This window comes from Pleurodeles waltl, chromosome 11, assembly GCF_031143425.1.
Source record: "Pleurodeles waltl isolate 20211129_DDA chromosome 11, aPleWal1.hap1.20221129, whole genome shotgun sequence".
In the NCBI taxonomy this organism is placed as follows: domain Eukaryota; kingdom Metazoa; phylum Chordata; class Amphibia; order Caudata; family Salamandridae; genus Pleurodeles; species Pleurodeles waltl.
In genome coordinates, this window is record NC_090450.1 from 143,999,162 (window position 1) to 144,022,058 (window position 22,897).

At 44.4% G+C, this 22,897-nt stretch overlaps 1 protein-coding gene across 1 annotated transcript in view; it reads right to left on the bottom strand.

Annotated features, from left to right (window-relative positions):
- The window catches only part of LOC138265514 (vomeronasal type-2 receptor 1-like), a 209,543-nt gene that overhangs the window by 84,253 nt on the left and 102,393 nt on the right, over nt 1-22,897 (bottom strand). The window contains exon 2 of the mRNA XM_069213298.1: nt 15,112-15,403. Coding sequence (XP_069069399.1) covers nt 15,112-15,403 — 292 coding nt within the window. The remainder of the gene's footprint in view (nt 1-15,111; nt 15,404-22,897) is intronic.

Here is a 22,897-nt window from a genome sequence, read left to right on the forward strand (position 1 = left end):
CCTTGTGTAACTCTGACACAAAAAGGAAGCTTATCCTTACTACAGATGCCAGCCTCAAGGGGCTGGGTGCTGTTCTTACCCAGGTGTGAGATGATGAGGAAAAAGTGGCTGCTTTCACTTCAATGGTGCTTAGGAAAGTGGGAAACTACTATGCTTGCATTGAGAGAAAAGCCCTAGCCATAGTTTGAGTCATGCAACACTTTAAGATTTATTTAAGGGGTATTCCTTTCTTGGTATGTGCAGATAACAGTCTCCTGGTTCAAAAGTCCACCTGCAATAGCACACTCAAATGTTGGAGTGAAGAAATGGAAGAATTTAATTTTCATGTGCAGTATCTTCCAGGTTTGGTAAATAAGGCAGCAGACTGATTATAATGTTTACCAGTGGAAGGCAAATTGAATGTAGCCAATAGTGATATGAACTGTATGAGCTGGGTTATGGAACTAGCCATATCGAGGGATGAGTAGATGAAGAGTGAGGACAAGGATTAGTTCATTCCTGTAATCATGACCTATATAGTAAAGGGATGGCCTGCTTAAAAGGAGTTGGATCTGGACTTGAATCCATTTTGGTTTGTAAGGAATGAACTCACACTGTAACAAGATGGCCTTATGAGGGGGGGAAAGGTAATGTCTCCTAAGAGCATAAGATCCAAGGTGATCAACTTGTGTCATGGCGGAGATCTTGGTAGGAGTCTCACCAAGGTCCAGGTGAGGGAAAGATACTGGTGGCTGGGCATGGATTGCCAAGTGGAGTGCGCTGTCAAAGAATGCTTCTTGTGTGACTCATGACAAAACCCTAATCACCAACTCGGTTACCTTGTCACCAGTAGCTGGACCTGATGAACCCTGGACAAAGTAGGGCTTAGATATTATGAACCCATTTGAGTTGTTGCCATCTACAGAGAGGTTTGCGTTATTGTTGGTGGATTACACTTTGAAATGGGTATCAACTAGGTGTATAAGTACGGTATGTACCAGGACAGTGTTGAAATTTTTCAAAGACGAGTTTGTGAGTGAGGATATGCCCACGTATCTGGTCACAGATAATTGGGTACAGTTTACCTCATGGGAAATGCAGGAATGTTTTAATGATTTTGGTATAACTCACCAAAAGACAGCTCTCTATGGAGCACATGCAATTGCCTTGTGGAATGCATGACCAGGGTGGTGACGGCCTGTATGGAAAGAATTGTAGAGACCACGGTTCCTCTCAAGGGGGCACTGAGAGAAAGTTGGTGGACACATCGCACTGCCCTTAACTGTGAAATGCAGAGATCCCCTTTTGAGTCATTACGAGGCAGTGTGGATGTTTCTAAGTTAACAGGGGGTGATTGCTACCTAAGAGGATTGGACAAAACAGAAAAGGGGAGCAAATGCAAGAGTTACCAGCAAAACTGAGACACAACTACAAGAATTCAGTCAAAGGCAAGAAGTGGAATATGGGGGATCTAGTTTTAATTAGGAAATCACGTGGAGAGGAAGGGTGTAGCTGAGTTTATGGGTCCTTTCACCGTTATATCTGTCAGCAAAAACGTGGTAACTGTTTTATGGAGGCTATACATGCAACATGACCAGGTTGGTGAAGGAGTCTGGCAAGTTGAGAATGGTACTGTCTTGATAGAAGCACATACACACAGTGATGAAGTTGGTTCACCTGTTAACTCTCTTGTGGGGTGTGGGGGTACCTCTTAGAACGGACTTCAGGATTGATCAACCACTAGATCCAAGAGTTTAAGGATTAAGTTATGAGATAATGGCTCACTTTACTGGAACCTTTCTGGTTTGGTGATGGTAAAATATTTCCTTTGGTTTCAAATGTTTTGCATTGATTTAACCATTGATTTCTTGTATGTATTGTTAGATTTCACCATTTAGTTCTTGTATATATCTTTCAATGTCTTTATTGTTCTCTAAGGGGGTTGTGCTATGGCTTTAAATGTGTTAAGGATTCCCTTATCTGTAAGTAAGCAGTTCATGCTAGGAATATTCAGTCTCCAGGTGGGGAGTTCCATATTTATGTCATGTTATGTTATGGGCATTTATAGAGTGCATAGTTGCTCCTGAAACGGGATTTCCCAGCTCTAGACCTAAAGGAGGGAAAAGCTGATGCCAGCGGCTTAACGGATGAGGACAGGACTGATTGAGAAAAGCCATATCTTTAGAGATTTCCTGAAGATGCAGATCTCGATGTTTCTAAAAGGAAGAGGTAGCAAATTCCACAGGAGAGGGGCTTTGGTGTTAAAGAAGCGACCACCAGTTCTGACTCTTCTGAAACGCAAGGCAGTGGCCAAGTTAAGGTCGGATGAGTGAAGGCGGCAGGTCAGTTGATACCACAATAGAAGATTGGGCAGAATTTAGGCCTTCTGGGAGTACAAAATTTTATGGGCAACACACAAAGTTTTTTAATTAATGCACTTTTCCACTGAGAGCCAGCGAAGTCTGCAGAGAAGACCAGAAATAGAACAAAAGTTTGAAAGAGAGAAAAGCAGCCTGGTTCCCGCATTTTGGGTAAGCTGAAGTCCTCTGAGAACTGACCTATTGGTGCCTACGTACAAGATGTTGCAATAATCTAGCTGAGACAGAATTATTTATTGGATGATGGTTTGACAGGTACTGAAATCAAAAAGGCTGAGAATAGGTCTGAGACGTCTCAAGAGCCCAAAAAAGGTACCTGCTACTGATTTGACCTGAGCCTCAAGGGTCAGGGAACTGTCCATGACGATTCCTAGATTTTTCATGGAAGCCCGGGGAATGTGGGAATTAGCCAAGGTTTGGATATAGATATTGAACAAAGTAGGGCTCAGTTAAGAGCGCTGAGAAATGCTATGTGGTATAGTATGTGGTTTGGAGCTGTGTGTAGGTGAAACGACCCGGAAGGAGCGACTGGATAGAAAAGACGCAAACCAGGCCAATGTCGCACCACCTAAACCAAAGCTTTGTAAGCGGTGAAGAAAAATTTCATGAGACACATCAAAAGTGACACTCAGGTCCAAAAAAATCAGAGCTTAGTACTGACCTTCATCCAGGGCACCACAGAGTTGTTCAGTTACTGTGAGAAGCCGGGTTCTGTACTGTGCCATGGCCTGAAGCCATTTTGGGAAATGTCCAAGATATGGTTGTCATCCAAAAATTTGGTCAAGGTGGCATTAACATGCCTCTTTGTGACCTTTGCAAGAAATGTAAGTAAGGAGATAGGCCGGATATTTTCTTACTTGGAGATGTCCAAGGAAGGTTTATTTAGTAGGGGATCACGTCAGCCTGCTTACAAGAACTGGGAGCGCCAGCTGATGACAGGGAAAGATTAATCACTTTCAAGCCAGGTGGAAGGAAACCTGTGAAACAGGTCTGGTTTGAGTGGGTCTGTAGGTGAAACAGATTTTACTTGCCCAAAAAGAGTAAGCAGTTCGGGCAACCTCAGAGAAGGGAACAAATTGAGTGCCGGCATAAGGCTGATAGCATCTGGCAATGCATAGGCATCTACCTTCATCACAAAGTCAACAGAGGGAGAAATGCCGGTAGATATCCTCTATTTTGCCAGTAAAATAATATTGGGAGTCAGTTGGAGACTGAGAGCTGTCCTGAAAGGCTGGCATCATTGGTGGTGATGCATATCATACAATAAACGCTTGTGAAAAGACTATGGCCCTCATTCTGACCCTGGCGGTTTGAAATCGCCAGGGCAGAGGGCCGCGGAAGCACCGCCAACAGGCTGGCGGTGCTTCATGGGCAATTCTGACCGCGGCAGTAAAGCCGCGGTCAGAAAAGCGCAACCGACGGTTTCCCGACGGTTTCCCGACGGTTTCCCGACGGTTTCCCGACGGTTTACCCCTGGCCCAGGGAATCCTCCATGGCGGCGCTGCTTGCAGCGCCGCCATGGGGATTCCGACCCCTTTCCCGCCAGCCTGTTCCTGGCAGTTTACACCGCCAGGAAGAGGCTGGCGGGAACGGGTGTCGTGGGGCCCCTGCACTGCCCATGCCACTGGCATGGGCAGTGCAGGGGCCCCCTAACAGGGCCCCATAATGATTTTCAGTGTCTGCTTTGCAGACACTGGAAATCGCGACGGGTGCAACTGCACCCGTCGCACCCCTGCAAATCCGCCGGCTCCATTCGGAGCCGGCTTCCTCTTTGCAGGGGCTTTCCCGCTGGGCCGGCGGGCGATCTTCTTGAGATCGCCCGCCGGCCCAACGGGAAAGTTAGAATCACCGCCGCGGTCATTTGACCGCGGTGCGGTGTTTGGGCGGTTTCCGCCCGGCGGGCGGCACCCGCCGACCGCAGGGGTCGGAATGACCCCCTATATATACTCACTGAAAAAACAAGGGTTAAAGCAAAGGTTAAAGAGATTTTATAGTTATGTGAAAAAGTCAGTTAAAACATAATATTTTAAACTAAAAAAAAATACCAGTTGAAGTAGTTATAGTTCACTGAGATATCCAGAACTTGTGCCCTTACTGTGCCCAGTGCTGTTGTTTCGGATGTTATAAGTGATATGTCATGAGTGATGCAATCTGTGAGATCATAAGCAGGTTCCTATGTACTTTTTTTGTTGCAGTTTTATACAGCTCAAACTTGACTCAAAGATACTGGAACACTTTGCATGAGCACGAGTTACATTACACAAGGAAACACTCATTATTTTTAAGGCACTAGGAGATTATGTAATTGGCTCGGAATCAAGAGATGCAGAGTCGACGCCAAAGCTCGAACCTTGTCCCTCAGTTCCAAACTCAGCAGCTCTGGCCGTTATGCCACAACTATTTATAGTTAGGTCAGACTTTCCATAGATAGGGAGTTTATTGTTTTGCTAATAACATTTGCACAACATTTTCCAAAAAAAAGTTTACCTAACTTAGTCCCTTCCCAGAAACCTTTGGAGTGATTCGTAACGTGGGTACGAAAAAAAAAAGGGGGTCTCAAAATGTTGATTTCCCACATGAATTCCAGTGGGGAAATTCTGTCATCAATACAGCAAAAATGGTCAACGGAATTACACCATATTTGGCAAAAAGTTAGAACTTTACTCTGAATGAAGGCTTTTCGTGATTTAGTATAAATCTGTTCAGCCTTTTTTAAAGAGTTGCTCGGGTGGTAATAAAGGTGTTAAAATAATAGCTATATCTGGATGATTGGCCCCACGGGAGCCCTGCAGTAGCAACATTTTAAAAATAGGGCCTTTTGATTGGCTAAGGGAACTTTTTCCTCCTCCAGACCTTTCGGAACGAGGCCAAAATTGCTGCAGCGGATTTGAAAAGTGTCACAATGCATGCACTACCCCACTTTGTAACCCCTTGCGCCACATTATGCCCGTGCAAGGCATAATGTATCCAAGGAGGGTGTTCCCCCATTATAGGGGCTGAAAAATGGTGCAAACAAATCTAAAAGATTTCTTTGCTCCATTTTTTGTGGCATTTTTAACGCCTGCACAGAGCAGGCATTACAAGGAGGCACACCATTATTTATCATGTGCTTTTCAGGATTAGCGTCAACATTTTTTACGCTAATTCTGCAAAGCACCAAACTAGTGTCAAAAATGTTAATGCTAGTTCCCTAACTATCGCCTTAGTGCACTGTATATTAAATACGGGGCACAAATGGTGGTGTTAGGGATGCACTAAGGAGTGCAAGAAAAGTGGCACTGCAGTGTATGCAGAGCCACTTTACTTAAATCAGGCTCTTTGTTTGAATTTGTGGTGGAGTGCAGATGGACTGAGTTACTTCTAATGGGATTGGGTTGATTAAATTATGCAGCAAAAAAAGGCAAATATATGGTGCAATGGGGTACATTTTGAAGCAGTATTACTTCACTATTGTGTAATTTTCAGAAATGTTAATACTGATTAGGCAAAGGTTTCACATCATTTATACCAGTTGCAGACTTAAATACAGCAATCGCTAACTGAAAGGTGGCCCTCCTTAGTGCAACAAAAGGTAAGCCACTGTGTGGCACTCATGGGGTAGTGTTTGTGGTCATTTTTGATTCTTCTGCACTAGAAACAAATGTTTTATGTTAAAATTGCTAATTATTCAGACAATTATAGATTATGTGGCAAATCCTTAATTACATGAAAAACACCACAGCTGAGGAATTGCATGACTGCAGTGGCCCGGGGCGTAAGGGAGCTCACATAGGTACTGCAGCTCACTGTGTTTAGAATTTGTGGGCCCCAGGTCCATGTCTGGCACAATCCTGGCATGGACACTTACCCACTCACCAGTCTGGGGTTGATAAAATGATTACCCTCATATCAAGTAAATGTAGTATACAATTTTGGAGCATCTAGCAAAAGAAACTGCATTCCAAGGCAGCACTTGGCATCCATCCAAGTTACACAACCCCGGTAATAACAAATTATTTGCCTGTTCTCCTAAGTTTTGCTGTACCATAAAACCTCAGGTAGCACCAAAGAACATGCATGTTAAGGCAACAGCTTATATGCATGTGTCATCAAAGCACTACAAATTGTAATTATAATTGTTATTGTAATTGTATAAGCGCTTACTACCCCTGACAAGGCGTCGAAGCACTTTTCATGGAGTAGTTCGCTACTCCAGAACCCAACAGGAATTAGTGGTGGATTAGTATAGGGAAATATGAGTACAGTATTAGTATTATTATGAGTTAATTTGAGCACAGCAAATGTGAGTTGGTTAGTTGGATTGGCTAGAGTAATGGACGGATAGAGGAGGGAAGGATCCAGAAGTGTTAATTGGGAGTTTAAAGTAATAGGATGAGGCTTGGGATAAGTAAAGGAGGGATGGAGGAGGAAAGTGTCTGTGGGAAGAATTAGAGAGATCATAGTAGCAGGAGGGGTTTGGAATCAGTCAAAGGTGAGATAAATGAGGAAGAATTTAGTAGGGTTGTTTGGGAGATCATGGTAGTAAACTGAGGTTTGGGTGAGCTAGATGTAGTTGAACTCCCCTTTGTGTAAACTATAGAGAGCTGAAGCATCTTCTGTGTCTGACCACTGACTGCATGAATATGAAACTAACTCCCTGAAAAAAGAAAATTGCAAAGCATGCAAGATCAATTTTTACTCTAAATTGTACCTATATAAATAAAAAAGTACATGTAATTGCCATTACCCAAAAGAAAGTGAGTATCTCTTTGGAAAGAAATAAACTAATCTACCCACTGCAGTGGTCATTTCAGGATCCCTAGCACTGACTCTCTACAAATCACTCAATGACTGAAGAAACAAATGTGCAAAATGTAAATCTTAACAAGGAAATATACTTAATAACACTATCCTGAGACTCAGAAATCTGTTGTGGTATACTTGAGGAGTTGGGCAGTGATGGTCATTATTGTATTTAAATGCCACAGGCTTCTCGTTTACAACTGTTGTACTCCAAGCAGATAAAGCACGTATAAATGAAGTGCGATCAGAATTGGTTGACACCTTATCAGTGTTGGATGCATTACTTCGTACAACCAAGCAATGGCAGACCAGCCCCTCCCTGCCTACTTTCTTGGAAGCAAAATACTCCATTCCTGGGGCTACTTAGAAAGCACATGACACCAGGTCCTTAAAAGACAGCATACTCTTTGACGCATGGATTGGACTATAACAGTACTCCATGCTCGGAGGACGTCTGGCACGCAAGTATTCCCGCAGATTTCCTTTTGAGGCGTACTCCACAATGACATAGAGTGGAACATCCTGCGTACAAAACCATCTATCTCTCCCTGACACCTCATGTCCAACCATATAGCTTGAGTAGGTACAGCTTCTAGCCAAAGTTCTCACAGAAACCCTAGGCAAACATTTTTCCTCTTAGCTGTTACAAAGTGCACTATGAGAAAGTCGCATATGTGTATGCTATAGAGAAAGCCTCCATTATTTGGCGTCTCTGTCCTGTCCTCACCATCTGAAATGAAAGCACTACTAAAGCATGAAGCAGCCCTTCAGGCATTATATCTTCAGGTGTATTACACAATGACCCTCATTTAAACTTGGGTAGAGACACCGTTTCCACCTTGGATTAATTGCTCTCCCCCGCCCATTCCATAACCAAGCTATTGTGGTAATACCCTCAATTATAGGGGAATATTTCTCTGGTGAGGGCTTGCTGGCAGAGTGGCAGACTGCAGCATGGCGGTGCAAATACAGACATGCTGCTGTCCATGTTCTGTCTGGTAGCTCTACAGCGACACCAGATGAAACATATACCTGGCAGAGAGGCTCCATGGCCCTTCATAATTACAAGGATTGAGCACTGTGAAGGGAAAGACTAGAAATTCTCCAGATGCTTGTGGTCCTAACACACCATGATAATCCTCACTATGTTTTCTGCTGCATTCAAGCATGCCTGGCAAAAGCAGAACTCTCCTACTACTACCACATTTGTGTCCTACAAGCAAAGTACTCCTCAGGGCTCTCCTGTTTGACAGTGGATGCACCCCCTAAAAGTTAGTCCCAAGGATTACAAATTTGTCTAATGGGTGGATGGCAGTCATCTTTATCCTCTCCTCAAGCTCATGGAATTTCTGAAGAATCCGCTTCCCCATGGTGTATCATGCAATGCATCCCAGGGATCACTCCCTAGGGGATTCCATGAGACTGAGGGAGGTTGAGAAGGGTGGCAAATACGAACGTTGAGAAGTCCCACCACCCGACTGCTGTCTTCTTTCTCTTCAGCCCATAGAGAGAGTGGATTGTGAATCTAATTATTACATGGGAAGTATTTGGGGTCTAGTTTATGTGGTCAGGTCTCAGAATATCATCTGAATGACAGTATTGACGCTTCTACTACACTTTGTTTAAAGTTGGTAGGATTTCTTCATTCTGCAGGAAGGTGGGCAGCCCACAGGTGAGAGCTAGCAGCAAGCTACTTTATACGTGGTCTGTGCATTTTTTTATTCATTGAGTGAGAGAAGTGCAGTAGATGGAAGGAATAATGGTGGTTACAGGTAGACAAAGGAGTAAAGCAGATGAGAGAACAAGAAAAAAAGTGCAAGAGATAGTTGTGGAAACAAACACACACAGGAAAGAGGCAATTCATTTGAAAGACAGAGCCTAAACATACTAAATATATGCACAAGAAGCAGGTAACATCCAGCATGTGCAGATACATAAAAATATCCATCTCTTCATCCATTCCCACCTATCCATCTTGCAGTCAATACATCCGTCTACATCTAGACATATAACGAGTTAAGCAGTGGGAGGCAGAGAAAACGCTGAATGGTTAAGCTTGGTGTGGGAATGGTTACAACCTCATCGTGCCTGGGTTAATGATTTTATATTGAATTATAAATGGGTAAGAATTAATTACAGGGAGATTTTTTTGCATGGGAGAGAAGCGTGTGTTGTCTATGATGTTCACTTATTACCCATGTCTAATTTTATGTTGTGTATGGCGTTCAAAATCATTTGTCCTTGCTTTCAACTGCTACGAAGAGGCAGAAGCAGAGGAGTAATGGGGGAGCCATACACACTTGTATACATGCATGCTCTCAGAAAGCCCTGGCAGAGCAGCCTGAAGTTCCTTTATGATGGGAAATGGCCCTCTCTGCAGGGTCGTCCCCAAACGTTTTGCCAACCTCCTCTTATTTTTTTCTGACTTCATTTTTTGGGCTTTAGGACTCTGTGTGCTTTACCACTACCAGTCAGTGCTAAAGTGCCTGTGCTCTCTCCCTAAAACATGGCAACATTGGCATATTCCTAAATGGCATATTTAATTTACTTATAAGATCCTAGGTAAGTGTGCTATATGTACCTTGGGCCTGTAAATTAAATGCTACTTGTGGGCCTGCAGCACTGATTTTCCCATCCACTTAAGTAGCCCCTTAACATGTCTCAGGCCTGCTAGTGCAGAGCCTGTGAGTGTAGTGTCTATACAGCCATGTCAACCTAGCAAAATAACCCTTGGTCATGCCCAAACCTCTGCTTTTTATACCTATAAGTCACTCCTAATGAAGGCCCTCAATACCACAGAGGGCAGGGTGCAATGTGTTAAAAAGGCAGGACATGTATATTTAAGTTTTACATTTCCTGGTAGTGAAAAACGACTGGTAGTGAAAATTTCCCAAAGTTGTTTTTTACTACAGCAAGGCCTATCTCTTGCAATGGATAACATTGGAATTACCTTATTACATCATATAAGTCTTTGAAGTCTCCCCCACTCCAACTCAGTATACTTCTGGACCTGTGAATACTCTGCCAGGAAGGACAGCTGTGCTGCTAAAGGACTGGCACTCTGCTGGACTACTACATTGCTGTACTCGTGCCTTTCTGTGATGGCCTGCTGCCTATTGTTCCTTTGCATGGGTGAGAAGGCCTGGACCTGCATCCCTTGAACCCAGATTGACTCTGAGAGATAGTCAGCTGCCCTCCTCATCTGAAGTCTCAGGGGCATAAAAGACTTCCAACCACACTGCTTCTGCACCTAGACTCTGTAATCATATAGTCTACCCTGCCAAGTGGTAGGACCCCAGCCCTGGATCCTTGGAAGTGAGGCTAAGGTTCTTATCAGAAGAACAGATGCACTGCCTATTCTGAGCGCATACATCCTAGAGCAAAACCGACGCATTTCCTCTCTGGATTGGTCCATCCCAGAGCAGAACAGACACATCACTGCTGCTGCGTGAATGGGACCCATCACAAAAGACTTGCATCTCCACTGCATCCAGAGTCTTGGGTTTGACGCATCACCTTCAGAACCATCACGATGTGAAGTGTTTCCAGGCACAAGGTCTTCCCATCTCACATCAATGGCAGCCTCAACGATGGCGACAAAATAACCGCATCACAGCTTCACTTCTCATTGGAACCAACACTTTGCCTCGAAAGAGAGATGCATCACCTCATCACCTCAACACCGGTCTTAATATCGTGAGTCCCATCAACAGGATCCTCAACATCGATGCAACAGCACCTTGCACCACAGCTTTGCCACATCTCAGAACCGATGCATTGCCTCTGCTGCGTGAGGTATCTTCGGTTTGGATCTACGCTTAGCAACCAGGATTTAAGGAATTTTGGCTCAGCTGATCTAACTGGGCTCCTGTAGCTGGCCTGCGCTCCATCTCTGTTGGCTTGAACTTTAAACTTCGTCCTGGTCTGGTACGACTAGATATTTCCAATAGTGCTTTGTACTTCTTAGTGCTATTTTTACTTAAATCATTGAAATTCAATATCTCTATTACTACTTATTGGATTTTTGTCATTACTGTTTGAAGTGTTGCACAAATACTTTATGCACTGCCTCTAAGTTAAGCCTGACTACTCTATGCAAAACTAATAGAGAGTGAGCAAAGGTTAAATTTAAGGTTTGCCTGTACTTTACCCCGACTAGGATTGCGGTTGCTGCTTGACCAGGACCCATACCCCAGTCAACCAACAACTCTATTTGTAACATTGGTGGCAGCAGTGGGATAAGGACTTGTGTTTGTGCAGTGGCGTACAGGAACTTGGTGTGCACTACCATTCCACATCTAGGACTAATTCTAATTTAAAATTCTCCCTCATTGGCATTTTAGATTTTTTCCACAAATCAAGTTTCTCTCTGCTGGATCTACAACCTTACCAGCAAAAATTAAATTTTGCTGGCCAACATGAAGGTCTACACTGTGGTCCAGCTGAAGGTTTTCTCACAGAGGTTGGACTTTCTGCCAAGAGCACCACCAGGAAGGTGGAGTTGCAAAAGGTGCCGAGGGTCTGGGCAGAAGTCCAACCTGCCATGGGTGTAAGCATGGGAGAGGATGATGAGATGGTGGGGCATGAGGAAGCCCCTTCAGAAGGACCACCTGCAGTAGGTGAGGAGGATGCAAGGCTCAAATTACTTTCTGATATCAGCATCATGGCCAGAAACGCATGCTATCAACAATATCTTCTCTGGGGATCTGCCTCTACGTCCCAGAGCAAGATCTGAAATATCTTGCCCACACACTGGTGCTCTCCAGAATTGCGTTTTGTAACTCTCTCTTGACTGGTCTCCACAAAACCCATGTCACCCCCTGAAATAGATCATACACTCGGAAGCCTGATTCATCTACGGGGCCTAAAAGGAATGACCAGATCACACCAATGCTGGTCACACTCCTCTGGTTGCCGATTGAAGTCTGGGCTATTTGCAAGTCTGCTTATATCACCCATAATGCCCTACACACATCCCCTCCCCATTACCTGCAGACAAATTCAAGCTATCAGAAGGGTCTAGGCCCTGGCAGCACTCCAAAGAATTGCTTGTAGAAAGCGTGGCCTTTAAAAAGGAGCTATTCCGGACCCAATCTTTCTTGGGTAGCAAAACAGAATTTAGAACTCACTACCTCAAAACCTAAACATGGCAGCCTTGCTGGTGGCCTTCAAAACAAACTGAAAGCCCTCCTCCTTCAATAATATTTTAGCTAGGACACTACAACTAATCCTCTCCAGTGACCCCTTGGCGTTAAGCTACACTACCTCCTCCATCCTCAGGCACCTACAGCATTTTCGCTGCTGTATATACATCTTGTATCATTTGATTTTCTGTAATGATCTTCCATTTTGTAATTGTTGACCCTTTTTAACTATGTTTAATAATATTTGGTAATTGTGACCCCTCTGTAACTATGTATGTAACAACGTATGTGTGAGAAATTAAGTTTTTGATTGAGGGGTGCGAAACACCCTTCTCAAGCACCAACCACAATCTGTATCAGGGTGAATCACAAAGGTCTCTAACTTTACCTGTGCTTAACCCTCAGATAGCTTGGCACAAAAGCAGTCAGGCTTAACTTAGAGACAATGTGTAAAGTACTTATGCAGCATACAAACAGCAATAAAGTGAAAACACAACACAATAAAAGTCCCACACCAATTTAGAGAAATAGTGTAAAATTTAATAAATAAAAGGAGACCAAAACAACAAAAATATAATCAGTAGAACCGGAAATATACAGTTTCACAGATTTAGGTAAGTATAGCATCTAAAAGCACAAAGTGCAATTCACAGTCATCTGGTCATGCTAGAACAGGTGAAAGTCACAAGTTCAGGCCAACTGCAATAAAGTGAGGGCTGGATACAGGGACCTGATTAAATCTGCTAAAATCATTACCTTCTCAAAGTTTGGGACAATGAGTCCAGTTTGTGATGGAGGAGGCCACAAGGAGCAGGGAAAGCGCTGTGGATGGTCGTCGATATAGCACAAAGAGCAGGCATAGTTTCTCGGACAATCATTGCTGTACTGTGAAGATCCTGTGGGCGTTGCAGACAGTCATTGCTGAAGCTTCACTTTCGGGGTCATCGCTGGCAGAAAGATCTCGCTGAGAACAGGCCAGTTTGTGGTTGTGCAGAGCCCAAAACTTCAGGAATTTTCTAATTTCTTCAGTGGAGTGCATGATGATACCAGTCATGGGCTCAGGATCTGGGGAGGCACTTCTTGGGATCAGGGACTCACTAAACCAGAAGCTACAGGGCTCAGGCAGGTCCAATTGAAGCAGGTTAGCTGGGCAGGTACAGACAGGTCTCTGGAGGCTGTTGTGTTCCTGTATATTAGGACAGGAGGTCAGCCAGCTGATCTTTGAAGTCACTCAGATAGATTGGAATGAAGAGAACATGTCTAGGCTTTCTCCTCAGACAACACGGTTGGCCTCAAGCAGTACAGCAGTCCTCTTGCAGCAGGACAGTCTTTCTTCTGTAGTGTCCACAGATCCACTGAAGGGTTGGTCTGAGGGTACAATAGTTACCTTGGTCCAGTTTTCAAGTGGGAGACACTTGTATACGTCCATCCACATGTGGTTCTGGAATTTCCTTCCTACCCCTGGCCAGGCTCCAAGTGGTCTCGGTGACAATGAGACAATAGACTGGTGTTAAGTTCTTTGTGAGTGTGCTGAGGCTGCTCCTTTGAAATATAAGTGGGGCAGGGAACAGCTCCGCCACTCCCATCCTGGCAGGATGGCCCACCCTGACAAAATCTTGTCTCCCTTTGTCTCACTGTTGGGGAGGATAACACAAAGGCCAACTGCCAACTACTTCTGGTCACGTGACCCCAAGATACAGGCTGCAGGCACCAAATGGTTAGGGCAAGAAAATGCTAACTTTCTAAAAGTGGCATATTCAGAATTATTACCTTAAATTTGCCTTTACTGTTAAAGACGGTTATAAATCACAATACACTTAGGACTAAACATGATATTTCTACCTGTTTCCAAACAAATGTTATCACTTATTAAATGTAATATGGTAACTCAATGTTATACTATGGGAGAAGTAAGCTTTAGCTAAAAGGAATTTAAAAGTGTTTCACTATCAGGACATGTAACAACTTAAAAGTACATGTCCAGCTTTTTATGTACACTGCATCCAGCACTATGGGCTGTTTATGACAAGCCCTAGTGGTGACATATGTATTAAAAAGAAAGGTTTCAGCCTGCCAAAAGATTTAGTTTGCCAGGTCGAAATCACAGTTTAAAACTGTACACAGTCTGCAATGGCAGGCCTGAGACATGTTCAAAAAGATTGCTTCATTTGGTGGTACAATGAGTGCTGCCAGCCCACTAGTAACATTTACTAGGCACTGTGCCAATCAGGTGTAAGCTAATTTTACTGATTAAAGGAGAAAGAACAAGCGCTTTACCACTGGTTAACAGTAGTAAATACGCACAGAGGGGGTTATTACAACTTTGGAGGAGGTGGTAATCCGTCCCAAATGTGTCGGATTTACCACCAGCCGTATTACGAGTTCCATAGGATATAATGGACTCGTAATACGGCTGGTGGTATATCCGTCACTTTACCGTCACTTTTGGGACGGATTACCACTTCCTCCAAAGTTGTAATAACCCCCAGAGTCCTCAAAGCCAACAAAAACAGGTTCAGAAGAAGTGAAGGCATCAAGTTTGTTAGTAAACCTGCAGAGAGAACCAAGTCAGCCATACGTCCATTGTAAAGAACTCTAGCACTTTTGGATAAATTATGCACTTCAAAAAATACACAGATAAATAAAAAACAATTTGTGAATCAATTCTAATGAACAGTCGCCTATACTATAGAGTGCACTGTGGATTTAACTTGTAAATAAAATGCCTCCTCGCAAGAATACTACAATTAACAAGCTAAGCAATGCACACATTTAGTGCTAAGATTTATCCAAAAACCAATGTCTGTGTTTTTCACCGAACAACACACCTGTGGGAAGTAGTACAAGCCAAGGATTCTCGCGGTTGCAATCGACAGGGCTGATCCACCAGCTCCAATAACTGCGGCCAATGGTGCACCAGCACTGCACCGGAAATTGGGCATTGTTTCATTTTGGCCCGTTAGAAATGTCAGGGTTCCTTCCACAGCTTTGGATATGGTGAAGCAGGAGTCAAATATCTGATAGCCCAGAGTTATATTGGGCAGTATATCTGTCCTGTTATTAATTTCTCGGATCGCGTGCATCATGGCTCTAGCCCAGCGTAAACTTCGGAAGTTAAACCTGAAAAAAAGAAAAAATATATTTTACAGTGTATTAGTCCAAAAAGTGTGTGCTTTGCCATTTTTGCCATTTGAAAAAATTAAAACATCCACTTTTCAGCAAAAGACCGTGTTACACTCGTCATATATAAGAAAACTTAAATCAAACTTTCACAGTTTCAAACATAAATCAAGAGAGCAAATATAAAGCGGTGTTCAACAAAGGTAAAGTGATTTTTAGCAACTTCTAAAGCAATTATATATACAGAAAACAAAATACTGTTTTTGCTATGGTAATAAAACGTATCGTCCTTACTTGCTACCAACAGTCTTCGAATCAAATATTTTTACCCTTGGAATGTAAAGATAAAAATTAGCTGTTTGCATGTCAATTTTTAAGAAATTAGGAGGTCATTCTGACCCCGGCCGGCGGCGGAAGCGGCCGGCCTGGCTGGAACCGCCAGAATACCGCTGCGCGGTCAAAAGACCGCCGCGGGTATTCTGGGTTTCCCGCTGGGCTGGCGGGCGACCGCCAGAAGGCCGCCCGCTAGCCCAGCGGGAAACACCCTTCCATGAGGATGCCGGCTCCGAATGGAGCCGGCGGAGTGGAAGGGGTGCGACGGGTGCAGTTGCACCCGTCGCGATTTTCAGTGTCTGCATGGCAGACACTGAACATCTTTGTGGGGCCCTGTTACGGGGGCCCCTGCAGTGCCCATGCCATTGGCATGGGCACTGCAGGGGCCCCCAGGGGCCCCACGACACCCCATACCGCCATCCTGTTCCTGGCGGCCAAAACCGCCAGGAACAGGATGGCGGTATGGGGGTCGGAATCCCCATGGCGGCGCAGCAAGCTGCGCTGCCATGGAGGATTCCCCAGGGCAGCGGGAAACCGGCGGTCAGCCTGTTGGCGGTGCTCCCGCGGTCGTTGGCCCTGGCGGATTTTACCGCCAGGGTCAGAATGACCCCCTTAATGAGAAAAACTACACTACACAGGGGCGTAATGCGGGTGGGGCCAATCCTTCAGGGGAACCCCCAACCCTTCAAAGGCCCCCCATTCAGCTCAAGGCCAGTGCCTATCTGTGATGTAATGGAGACTCAAAGCCTACTGTTCATAACCTTCAGGGAGGTGGGAGGCATCAAGGCATCATTTTGCGTTATCCCACTAATACTACACAGTGAACTACTAACACAATAAACTTTGTGTTGCGTAGTACACCGGATATGTTCTTTAACGGATTGCTGCATATTGGAAGCTAGCACATTGCTCACGTCATACCACCATGCCAGTAACATAACTAATCTATACGCATGTGCAAAATGCCATTGTTTTAGCATCTTACTTCAAACGCTTACACCGACCAAAAAGCCTCCATCTTAGGGTATACCAAAAGATACTGAATCTGTTAGTCTTTCACCTTATGGGCATATAATCAAGTCAGTTGCCCCATGGATTGCAGGCCAGATTCTTTATTTCAAACAGCCCAACCGGGATAGGGCAGACGACTGCGACTCGTGCATCATTACACAACAAGTCAGTAACTTCAGTTATTGGTCCTTGTCTGTCTTATAGAGTCGAGCCAGAGGCAAAGATGTGTAAGGTGGGTTTGTAGGAGAAGATAACTAGTATTAGAGCCCATATCTGCTGTTAGTGAAGCAGTTTTGATATAATTTGCCCTGCCACCTCCCCTTCACTTTAGTGCCTATTTCCATGTTAGTCTTAGTGGCCCTGCAGCATTTCTTTCACTTCTTATTACCAGAGCTTTCGGTGAGGGATGTGTTCTCTGAGACATTCCAGATCAGTGCTGTGCCAAGAGTTATGGTCCCCATTCTGAGTCGCTGTATTACCCGTTAGGCTCGCAACCTCTCCAAGAATAATTAGAGCATTAGTTACAGGGAGGTGTGGAGCAGAAAAGGTATTATGGCCCATGCCTGGTAATTTACGAGGTCTCGTTCTCCTTCATCAAACTCTATTTACAGATATTGAATTGCAAGCAAGCCTGTGTGCCATCTTTTTTTAACAGAGGCTAGATGACTAGAAAGCGCCAGGCACCATGTTTTCTCTTCCGCTGTAATACATTTCTGTTTTTATACATAGGAAGGAGCATCTAAAGGGCTTGCATTAATCTTTCGCCCCAGGCCCCACAAAGATTTCTGACATTCATAGACTAAAGAAGAAATCTACTAACTGGAAATCCTTTACAACTTGCAGAACATACCCATTGCAAATCAAAAGCTTGAGGTTATTTTCTGGTGATATTTTTTAACTGTCCTGTTTTAGGTGGATGTTTACATGAAGGATAACTTCATTGCCTTTGTTGGTAATTTGGTAGACATCTTTTTGAGGTCGAAGCCTACCAGACAGCACAGCTGTTTGGTTGCAAAAAATACTTCTTGGGGGCATTCTGAAAGCTTCCCAAAAAATGCTTTCTATCCATTCCTTACCATTGGCTTTTTGTTTTGTAACTCATATCTGCGTGCTTTTGATTGCTGGCTTTATTTATTTCAGGCTGTCCAGCATGTCTTTGTCTCCCCCCTGGCACGTAGCCTGTTTATATTCCTATATTTGTATTCTTCCACGAGTGCTTGCTTTATCTAAATAGGCCTTTACATTTTGTTTATATCTTGCCATATTTGTTGTGCATTCAAAGACAGAGGTCAAACGGTAGGCTGTGTGTACTAAGGGAGCTTGGAGTTTAATTTTCTTTTGCTGATTCCACAGTAAGATGATTTATGTTACAATTTTGCTGGATACTGGAGGCCTTATTATGACCTTGATGAAGGGGTTTCCTCCATCACAAATGTGACGGATATCCCGTCCCCGTATTACGATCTCCATTGAATACAATGGGATCATAATACGGCGGACAGGATATCGGCCACATTTGTGATGGAGGAAAACCCCTCCGTCAAGGTCGTAATAAGGCCCTGGGTGTTTGAAAGGAAAGAGTTTTTTTTCCAACACACAACAAAATTTAAATGTAAATGAGCTGTGCAAATATTTCAAAATGTATGAGAATTAGGGAAGCACAAATGAAGCAATTTTTTTGTATTCTTTTGCAATTCTGAAGTGTAGTGGAAACAAATATTTGAATGTGATGAGGACAAATCAGTACACTAGGTGATGCCATTTCCACACACGTTTGTGTGCAATGTAGTTTTATTAGTAAAACTGCATGGGAAAATGCAATGGTCATCTCAATTGAAAATGGGTTGTCTATAAAGGCAGTGCACTACCACACCATACATAATCCACTTCACAACACTCTATGCTAGTCTATGACATTCTATGCCCATCAACTCTACTCCACTCCATTCCACTTTGCTCCAAGCCACTCTATTCCACTTAACTCTAGGCCACTCTACTCCACTCCAGAAGACTCTAATCTACGCTATTCCACTATACACCACTCCATGACACTCCACTCTATGCACTTTAGGTAATTTTTTGCCCCACCACTCTATGTTCTGTCACTCTATGATACTCCACTCCAAAGCAGATCCACTTTCAATACTCTACTCTACTCCACCCTACGATTATCCACTCACCTCTACTTTACTCCATTGTATGACACTCTGTGCACTACACTCTGTGACAATGTACTCCACTCCATGCCACTCGACTCAATGACACTCTATGCCACCCCACTCTCCTCTACTCTATGCACCTCAACTCTATGCCCCCCATTCCACAACAATCCACTCTACAACACTGCATAACAACACACCACTCCACTCCATTCCACTCTATGGCACTCCACTCTACATTACTCTAAGCTCTCCACTCTATGTCACTCTATCCACTTCACCCTATGGCACTCTACACCCCACCACTCCAATCTATGACAAGCCACTCCACTCTTTAATACGCCACTCCACATCACTCCAGGCCACTTTGTGCCCTTCTACTCTATACCTCTCAACTGCATGCCCTCCACTCAACAGCATTCCTCTCTACTGCATTCCACTCTGTGTCACTCCACTCTATGCCACTCTGCTCCACATCACTCTCCTCTAGGATACTCCGGGGCATATTTATACTCCGTTCGCACCGATTGTGCGTCAAAAAATTTGACGCACAATCAGCGCAAACGTTGCCCCATATTTAAACTCTGACGCCCGAGCCCGCGGACGACAAAAATCCGCTGTGTGCGTCATTTCTTGGATGCGGCAACCCGCCCTGCGTTAATGATATGCAGGGTAGGCGTTCCCGTCCAAAAAACGACGCAAACGGCCGTGCGTGGTATTTATGCTTCCGGGCAAAAATGACTCTCGGCCGGGAGGCGGAGCAAAAAGATTACGCACAGCCCGATTTGCGTCAAAATTTAACGCCTGGGTCAGGGCAGGCGTTAAAATGGGGCAAACACACCTGTATTTAATCAGAACACACAGAACAAACAGCAGAGCAGCAGAGCAGCAACAGGGAGACATGGAGGTGATTTTTATCCAGCGTGCACGTAGACGCAGAGCCCTGCAGCAACATCAGCAGCTACAACAACACCAGCAGAGACCCCAAAGGCAGCGCAGAAGGCAGGAGAGGATATTCCGCCCAAGAACAACCCTGCATGGCCTCAGGGAACACGACATCATACAGAGGTACCGGTTGAACTGGCAGGCCATTCAGCAGCTGCTGTGCAACATTGAACAGCAGTTGGCCCCCACTTTAGTGACACCCCGCACCATCCCAACAGAAACAAAGCTGCTTGCCGTACTTCACCTGCTGGCAAGTGGCTCGTTTCAAACAACTGGTGCCCTGGTTGGCGGAATATCACAACCATCATTCTCCGCATTTCTGCCAAAAGTACTGGATGCCATCATTCGCCTGACACCCCGCCACATCTGCTTCCCTAACACACTGCAGAAGCAGCAGGAAACAAAACAGGGGTTCTACGCCATCAGTGGCTTCCCACACGTCCTTGGTGCAATCGACTGCACACACGTACGCCTTGTGCCACCTGCTGCAACAGAACACCTCTACCGCAACAGGAAGCACACACATTCAATCAATATGCAGGCCATAGTCGATCACCAGGGATTGATCAGCAACATTGTGGCTAAATATCCTGGGAGTGTACATGACTCATTCATCTTCCGTCACTGCACCATCAACCAACACTTCCAGACTACTTGTTGGTAAGTACAGAAACCTACTTATATACACACTGCACAGCAACCCTCTAGGACACACAACACATACACCACAACAGCAACATCTAGACAGGAACATACTGAGGTCCTGACATCACTAGCCATGTTTCGTAAGTCACCATTGAACCTGTCACACATTGGAATTTACTGTACAGCCTAATGTGAAGACATTAATGAGTGTGGTTGCCTAAATTACACCTTGAAAATTGTAGGTGTCACAATGACCTTTAAATTAATACATTGCATAAGTTTCAAGGTATGGGATGTACAGGGTACTTTGATATGAACGTGTTAACAACACTTCCAAATTTAAATATGCATGGAACTATCATCTCACCCTCAGTGAAGACACACGGACACCTGTATCACAAGTCACAATGCTAGGGAGGGCACACTGTACTGCAAATCCCAAAACATATTGATGACAAACGGTTAGCAGACAAACACTTGCTCAGCCAAGGAAACAACACAATGCAGATGGTATAGCCTACAAGTATAGGATGTCACATTAGTACACAAAAGAGTCACAGACAACACAAGACAACTACTGCCATTAAAGGTCTTTTCAATAGTGCCAGCTACATCTACATGATCCCATTCTGTGTTTTTCTTTCAGCTGATCAGGGGTATGGCATCCAGCCATGGCTAATGACACCATTTGGGAACCCGAGTACTGCTGCAGAGCGGGCATACAACGACACCCATAAGAGGACACGCAGCATTGTCGAGCACACCTTTGGGATCCTAAAGTCAAGGTTCCGCTGCCTTGACATCACTGGCGGTAGCCTACTATATTCCCCCGAGATGGTCTGTAGGATCATACTCACATGTGCAATATTGCACAACATTTGTGTAAAAAGGAACATTCCTCTTCTCGAACCAGACCCATACATGCCTGAAGACGACGAAGAGGAGGATGCTGGCCTGCAACAGGAGGGGGAACAACCAAACACGGCTGCTGGAGTGCGTAGGCACCAACACATTGTAAATAATTTCTTTTCATAATTATCACCATCACCACTTAATGCACTATTGTAAATAAACACTGATAACAAACACCACATCATGGTTTGGCCTTTTCATTTCTGCCCACCTTTAGCTTGCAATATCTGAAGAAGAATGTCGTCTCAGTGAGCAATAATTATATAACAATCATGACACAAAAATATACACCACAAATGTAATGGCCACCATACAATGGTCAAATACACACACAATGTAAATGACAGACATCCTGTAAAGTTCACCTTTGAAGGGCAATAGCTGAGGACCACACATATGACTCACATACATGTAGTAAACATGGATCATCGCAGCAGATGGCACACAACTAACACACCATCACTCAACTAGGGGAAAACAAGCCTCATACATCAGGCAGTTCACATGCTAATGCTTCAGGAACAGGAATGTAGTACTAGACTCTTGCCAACAGTAATTCCAACTACTTACTATCATTGCAATGACTATCTGTCACTAGAGTTACACATAAGCAGAACATACACAGCACAAGTGCTACACCTATGACAAGCATCCAACACATCCCATCTACATGTCAGCCCTTTTCTAAAAACATTACACACACTTGCAGCTGCTCACACCCCACCTGTCTGAAGAGGTCCCTGGAATGCCGATTTGTGTACACTGAGATTCCCTCATCTACACACACACACTCACAAGAGTCATCCAGTGTGCCACACCCTTTACTATGCCTACCATTGTCATAATACCATCTCACTGCATGGAACTCAGCTCATTTAATACACTGGCTTTGAGTTCATAAGGCCTGGTATCACCTGTAGATTGATTCTTCTGTGAAAGGTACTGTAGGCTATTTATCAGCAAATCCCATCTGACAGGACTAGTGAGACACAGATGGAGGCCACACCAGTGATCCCCTCCATGCACACCACCCAAATGTACATGCCCCGTCCCTGCTGATGCCTCCTACTGCATACATGTTGGAATTGGAGCTATTACATCATTAGGCTTTGACACTAATGTTGCCGTTGAAAACTTTATCAGGGTTCATGTGTCACCTTCAAAACAACACAGGACATATACAGTGTGAGATCTCAACTGTCTACTGCTCCCTCTGACCAGTCCTAGTCAGAACACGTGATCATGTAATTACTGTAAGAACTTGCTCCTGATTGACCCAGCATCCTGTCAGCCTGACTGGCACCTGTCCGTGGGTCACTCTACAGATACCTGGGGTCCACCTATGGACCACACGTGCTGTCCAAAACCTCTTGTACCTCAGACACTAATTTGTAATTAGCCTCATCAATGTATACTCAAATACATAGTATTGCATCATCTGACTGTTATTTGCATCCGATTTGTGACAGTGCCCTTGAACTGCCAACTC